Source organism: Chinchilla lanigera, unplaced genomic scaffold, assembly GCF_000276665.1.
Source record: "Chinchilla lanigera isolate Chin_1 unplaced genomic scaffold, ChiLan1.0 scaffold00016, whole genome shotgun sequence".
NCBI lineage: Eukaryota > Metazoa > Chordata > Mammalia > Rodentia > Chinchillidae > Chinchilla > Chinchilla lanigera.
Genome location: NW_004955417.1, coordinates 16,529,048 through 16,536,143, shown reverse-complemented (window position 1 = coordinate 16,536,143; position 7,096 = coordinate 16,529,048). Strand labels below are relative to the sequence as shown.

At 38.1% G+C, this 7,096-nt stretch overlaps 1 protein-coding gene across 1 annotated transcript in view; it reads right to left on the bottom strand.

The window, feature by feature from the left end:
* Trhr (thyrotropin-releasing hormone receptor) overlaps positions 1–6,851 on the bottom strand; it is a 36,067-nt gene extending 29,216 nt beyond the window's left edge. Inside the window, exons 1-2 of the mRNA XM_005381876.2 lie at positions 6,814–6,851; positions 5,399–6,273 (exon numbers count right to left, since the gene is read on the bottom strand). Coding sequence (XP_005381933.1) covers positions 5,399–6,187 — 789 coding nt within the window. The 5' untranslated portion in view covers positions 6,188–6,273; positions 6,814–6,851. The remainder of the gene's footprint in view (positions 1–5,398; positions 6,274–6,813) is intronic.
* Positions 6,852–7,096: the final 245 nt, after the last annotated feature.

The window sequence follows — 7,096 nt, the reverse complement described above, 5'->3', positions numbered from 1 at the left end:
AAAAGAAAAGAAAAAAGGAAAAGAGTACAGGAGACTAAAGACATAGTTATAGTGATTTTCACTTGTCTGGAGCTTGGGACATCTGCATTTTGAAGAATTCATGCAATACTTTACCAAAAATTGTAAAATAGTTTTTCAGGTTCAAGGTTACATGCTCTTGAGCTTTATTTTTTATTGAGGCCAAATTGAGAATTCTGTAGGAGTGCATGTTTTTTTTTTGTAGGCACATAAGAAAATTTATTTTTCTCTGCTGGTGGAATTATGGCTCAAAGCTTCAAATCTAAACTTGGGAATAAACAAGGTATACTCATCTAAGACAAAGGCCACGGAGCACATAACTGCAGGGGATTATTATTTAGTTGATTTATGGGCTATGTAATATGTCTTTCTTTATATAGGATGTGAATCAGAACATAGGTATTCTTTAGCAATAAAAATAAAATGGTACATTTAATTACTTTTATGCTAAGTGACAAAGTTGTACTTTCTCTCTCAGATCTTGTATAGATCTGCACAGTATTAAGTATGAAGTTAAAGCTAAACAATTGGAACAAAAAATTAAAAACAAAAAGTGCATTGTAAAAACAACACTAGTAAGCTAGGGAAACCTCTAACTGAGGACTACTGCTCAAGAGGTTAGTGCAATATGTTGCTCTGCTTAGTAGGTCCATCACTGACCAAGCTGCCCAAGGACAAGGATGGTTTCGTTAAGCAGAACTTCTCTATGATGTAGGTGGGATTGGCAATTGCCCAAGTCATACAACGCAAAGGACTCCAAGCTCTGAAATGATGACCCTGCTGCCTGACATTCCACCAGAATGCCTCATTCTTCTTGTGTGGTAAAAATATTTTTACCCTTTTCAATGTAAATAGCACTTGGGGCAGGAGTTGGGGGGGGGAAAGGAAAAGCAGAGGTCATTTTGAAGCTATTTCCTCATCTGAGTGCTGCAATCCATCACAAGCACACCATACGACTTGGGATTGCTTAAAAGAGGGTCCAGAGGGTTCTTAGGTAGATGAAGGTCACTGAGAACCATAGAAGGAAGAGACAAGAACCCAATCAGACAAGCAGCAAGAGAGCAAGTATGGATTTTGTCTGAGGCATCTCACTGATGTTGATTTTAGCAACAATTTCATGAGGAAATTGTTTTACCCATTTCACTGATGAGAAAATTGATTCTAAGAGAACCTGACTCAGTTCTAATCACTTTTTCTCCATACATTTGCTTTGAGAAAATTAACTTGAACATTTTGGGTGGCAAAGCATGCAGCAAACTTATATATACATTTAACTATATAATTAACCATACATTTTAACTATAGATATACATTTTAACTAAAATAACTATTTTAACTAAAGTCATGTATAGATTTTAACTATAACATACATACAATTTAACTGCAATTACATATGCATTTTAATTATAATTATCTGTGTTTTCTATAATATAAATGATAGTTTTTATATCACTAAAAATCATGTATTGTTTTAAAAAGAAAAGTTGCTTTTGTTTCTTGGGGATAGAAGACTTTTAAGCATTTTATGGAAACAAAGATTGATATTTTGGGGACTTGACTAGTCACATAAAATACATAATGAAAACTCTTGGAGCGTCTATTAGGACTTGGTTACACAGTTCAGTTTTCCTACCGGCTCTGCTGCTAAGAAAAGAAAAAGACGTTACAGACTTTACTGAAAATAAAAGTAGCAGCCTGATGTCTATAGTATTCTGCTTGCCTCTGAATCCTGTGAAAAACAAATATTCGAAGTGAATATAGTTATTGATATTTTCCCCTTTTTATCAAGAGGTTCAGGTGTTTCTTTACTTCCAAAATATCAGAAGATCCAATCAGTTACGGAGAAGTATGTAGTCAATGATATAGATGCTTTATTTACATAGTGCTGGGAACCTGCACTGAATGACTGAGGAGATCTTTCTGCATTGTGTACATGCGACTGAAATGCAGTCAATGTGATCATTTAAGTGTCATCGCCTCAAAAGCAAAATAGCCCACTGTAAGGCAAAAATTGAGTCAATCAGCTAGTCCTCCCGTCTGCACAATTTCAAGCCACAAATTTTAGTAACTTTTCTGAAGTTACTGAATTCAGTTTCACTGAATTTACCTAACATTAAGGTACTTTCCTAAAATAATTGAAAGTCTGAATAATAGAAAGAAATTTTGTCTTGGATCTTTTGGACGAGGAAGATAAGTTAAAAATAAACAAGCAAATAAAAACCTTGCATTGGTCCATTACAGATAAATGCTGTTTTATTTCCTTTCTAAAATGCATTTCCTTTAGGCTATGCACATTTGACTTTAATAATTTGGATAGAAAGACCTGGCCATGGTGAGCATTTATTAAAATGTAAATTAAGATTGCCTAAAAGAAAAGAAGTGCAGAGAAAATATTAAAATAAAAGTCCTTGGGTTGTAGAAGGTAGAGCTTTGACCTTTGTGAAGATTTAAGGGAAAGGAAATGGAAGAACCAGGTTGTGGGTCACTTGTTTGGGGCAAAACTGGCTTTCTTTCATACTGCTCATTCCCATGCACCGAAGCATCACCGTAGAACTGGTGCCATATTGAATTGCCTTCCCTTCATCTTTCATGTTTCTTATGTTCACGTTTGACTCAGTCTTTCACAGAAGTGTCCTTCTGGTTTAAAGCCTAATTTTTTTTTTTTTTTTTTAAAGCCTAATTTAAAGGGGCCGGGGATTTAGCTCAGTGGCACAGCGCCTGCCTGGCAAGTGCAAGGTCATGAGTTTGATTCCCAGTACCGGAAAAATAAACAAACAAACAAGGCCTAATTTAAATTTTCCAGGTGGAGCATCTTGCTGCTTATTTCTGTAACACTTCCAACAGCTCCCACAGAGGTTTTCCTATAGCCGCTCTCTCTATCTTCTGATCTGCACACCTACAGTTGTCAGATTTCTCATCACCAAACACCACTTTCATGATTGCTGCTTCCTCTTCGTTACTCTTTGCTTCTTTTACGTTAACTTCGAAATCCCTTTCCTAAAGCTAGGTGTTCTGGTTCACACCTGTAATGCCAGCACATTGGAAGACTGAGGCAAAGGATCGTAAGTTGGAGCCCAGCCTGGGCAACTTAGAGACTTACTGAGACTCTGTGTCAAAATAAAGTATAAAAGGGAACTGGGATGTAGCTCAGTGCAAAGGCCATAGGTTCAATCCCCAGTACAGGAAAAGAAAAAGAATACCTTGTGTCTAAGCTCATCTCTCTCTCTCCCTCCCTCTCTTTTCCTCCCTCTCTCTCTCTCTCTCTGTCTTTCTCTGTCTCACCTAATCTTATTTTTACTACTCTCTGAAATGCATCACTCACTTCAGTCAACCAACTCACTTCTCGTATAAAAACCTTACCCTACTCCTCAGCTCCCCTCCACACACACACACCATTCTTACTCCTGCCCCTCTATCTTATCTTTTGTACGTGAAGTTCATTTTCAACTACTTTTCAAATCATCTCCATCCTTCCAGTGCCTTCGCAAATGCTACTTCTCCCATGAAATCTCTTAACCCTCTAGCCCCATAATTTTCCTTCTTTTCTCTAAACTTCCATCCCATCTAAAACAAGGACTTCAGAGCACATTAGTTAAATGCAGTTAGGGTCCTCTGCAGCCAAATCTTTGCCCTTTCCTTTTATCACACGGCCTCCATAAAGACAGATCACCTGTGGCAGCTTTGAAATCACAGGGCAAACATGTAACATAATTAGCAATTTAAAGAACATTATTAAGGCTGATAGGTACTAATGACTGTAACTGAAATAAAGGACATTAGTCCAGGTAATTTTTAGAATTTATAACTGGAATTGGAGTCTAGTGAGTAAGTTTATTCACTGCCCTTCCTTGCTGTAGATATTAAGTGATATTTGGTCTCTAATTGAAATGTGCATTCTTTACTCTCTTATTGTATTTGTTAATGTGTGTCTTGGCAGATGGTCAGTAGATCTCTATATATTCCCATTAATCAAGTTTTGGGTAACAGAGGGATAAATATGTGTCATATTAGGTAACATTGCTAGACCCAGAGCAATGGGAATCTAAGTAAGAGCTAGTAATAACTGTTCAGGTCTTCCCTTCTATCATTTAGGTATCTGGAAAAACAATGCTATATGAATCAAGTGTCACAGTATCACATAAAATATTGCATATAGTTCTTTTTAGTTACAGTTCATTATTTATTTCATACATATCTAAAACATCTTCATTTTAGTAGTTTATTCACATGTGTGTCCAAATGTATCTCCAGTTACAATTGCTCAATTATCAGCTATCTAGAGTTTAGGAAGCAATAGTGTGAATGACCCAAATGCATACTTAAAAAGTACACTCAGGTTATACCTATGCACATAAAATAAGCTATATTTACTGCTGGAAAAGAGTGAGAGATAAAGAGAAAATTCAAGCCATTTGAAAGAAACAAGATTGTTGATTTCAAGTTTTCTCTTCTAACTAAGAAAATAAATGTTTACCATCTGTTTATTATGTTCAGTGAAAAAGAAAAGGGAACTTAAAACTAGGTTCATAATTTGCTTAGAACAATAGTATCAATACAGATAAATGTATACATGATATAAAAGCATTTTATTCCTTGGCTGTCTTATCAATAATATTTACTGTAAAGAAGTTACACTTCACTTACTAATAAAACCATAATTAAACCATAACCCATGGGCATTCAGGTATCTGAAGGATAAAGAAATCTTTAGTTATGCTTAGCTGGAATAACAGACATTTAATAATTCATCATTTTTTATAACAAACTGAACTTGATGTGAACACTTGTATTGGAACATTTCCCAAGCAAAGTGCATTTTTAGCTTCTGCGTACTGGGATAGCTAAAGGACAGAGAAAGAGGCTCCTCTCCTCAAAGGATGAACAAAAATATGTCCAGGTGCATCTTTCAGCTGTGAGTAGCTACGGGATAGCAGGAGAAGTTTCATTATTTTAACTATCTATTATCAAACTTTCCTAGTAACTCTGCTGTGCAACAGGATTCTTAAAGACAAGCTTGCGCCATGCAGGAGGATTTTTCTCTACAGAGGTCAGGAACGGTCTAAGTGTTCTGATAACATTGTCAGAGAGGCACAAACATTTTAAAGGTGGATTTCTGGAGTTTCTGTTTGCACTTCCTTAAATCTTTACAGCACCTGAGCTAACACCTGCGGATACACTATCAAATTCTCTCCATCTATTTGTAGGTCTCCAGTTGCTTTAGAGATGGATTTAATATTTAAAGCTGAATCTCCAGCTGTAAAATATTTGCATGATCATATTTTGGTTTTGCCACCAGCTAAGTAGGGCAAAGTTGATCTCATCTCACAGAGGACTCTATTCTACATTTGCTCTATTGATGTGGAGGTTCAGCTTTGCTTACCTGCTTCCTTGAAGATACAGTGCTGTTGAAACATCTGTTAGAGGTATTTAAATTCACATTCTTGTTCGGATGGGTTGAATCATTTTTCCATGTCTTAGAATTTTCTTTAGGGTCTGAAGGAATGGGATTTAAGAAGAGGATTCTAGCTATGAATCCATAGAGGACAGTGGCCAGGACCATTGGCACAACATAAAAAACACCAAAGTCCATTAAGTAAATAGGTGAGTAGTAATTCCTGGAGATCTTGTAGCCACAAGATACCACAGTAGCATCTTTGTACGTGCTAATGTTGAGATCCAACAGGAAGAACCAGAGCATACAGTAAATGGATGTGAAAGCCCAGACAAAGATGATGATCTTTTTGGCTCTGGAAAATGTGCAGAGAAACTGGGCTTTGATGGGGTGACAGATTGCTATGTACCTCTCAATGGTAAAGGCTGTTATTGAACAAGAGGATGCATTAATTCCCAAGTACTGAAGGTAAGTAATGCAGAGGCAGCCAACATAGCCGTACACCCAGGAACCGTAGATGCTGTCTGTTATGTTGGGGAGGCCTGCAGCCACCAGGACCATGAGGTCAGCCACTGCCAGACTCACCAGGTAGCAGTTTGTGGGGGTCCTCATGTGCTTGGTTCTCAGGACCACCAGGACCACCATGATGTTGCCCACGATGCCCAGACCACAAATAATGAGTACAAGTAAGATGGTGACCACTTGGTATTCGAGGGTCACCACCGCTCGTGGCTGAAGCTGGGTTTGGTTCAGCTCTCCAGCTGTCTCGTTTTCCATCGTTAGTGGCTTGAAGCGTCTCTGAAACAGCAGCTTCTTAAAACATCTTCTCTTCAGTGCCCACCTTATCGCAGCGGGTCTATTCTCTGTGAAAGATTATGCACATATTCATTCACAGGGCCACCATTCCTGACTAAGTCACAGTCACAGGTAACTCTCACTTCCTCTCCATTCCCTTCTGATTTTTTTCCCAGTAACATAAGACTCCTATCTGTACTTTTGAAAACTACTTTTATTGCAACTCTAGTGTGGGATGCAGTAACTCTTTGGACCAGCTCACATTAAGAGAAACCAGTTCCCCTTAATTGAGAAAAATGCCTGAAAGAAACAGAAAAAGCTTCTTGTTTTGAAACAGTGCCCAACTGAAAAAACTAAATAATGTGTACTAGCTGAAAAAATAAATACAAAGAACCCTTTCAAATGCTCTGGAAAAGTATAATAAAGAAGAAAAAGGTACCGGACAAAAGCCAGAATCTTCAATTTTCAAGCTTCGCAGGAATTTAGCTGTTGCTTCCTTGGCTCTCAGGCAGTGAGGTCTCTTTGGTATAAAATACCAAGCTCTTGAACCTACATTTTCCCATCCTCTCTGTCCCCCACACCCAACAAATAACAGTTTGTTCTCTTACCTTATCTACTGTTGAGCTGCTTGCTTTTCTGAGCAGATGAAGTGGTAAGAGGTCCAAGTTTCCAATGCTGCAGCAAATCTCCGATACTCTGATAGGGAGGCCACTTAGCAGCATTCAGTCTTTAAAACTGCAGTTCCTCTAAGCCTCACAGCTCTTTTCAACTCTGACAGACCAGAGAGCCGCAGCAGCAGCAGCAGCAGCAGACGCAGCAGCAGCAGGAGCAGCAAGGAGGCTGTCAAATCATGGATCGTTCCCTAATGAGAGCACACAGGCGCGCGCTCTC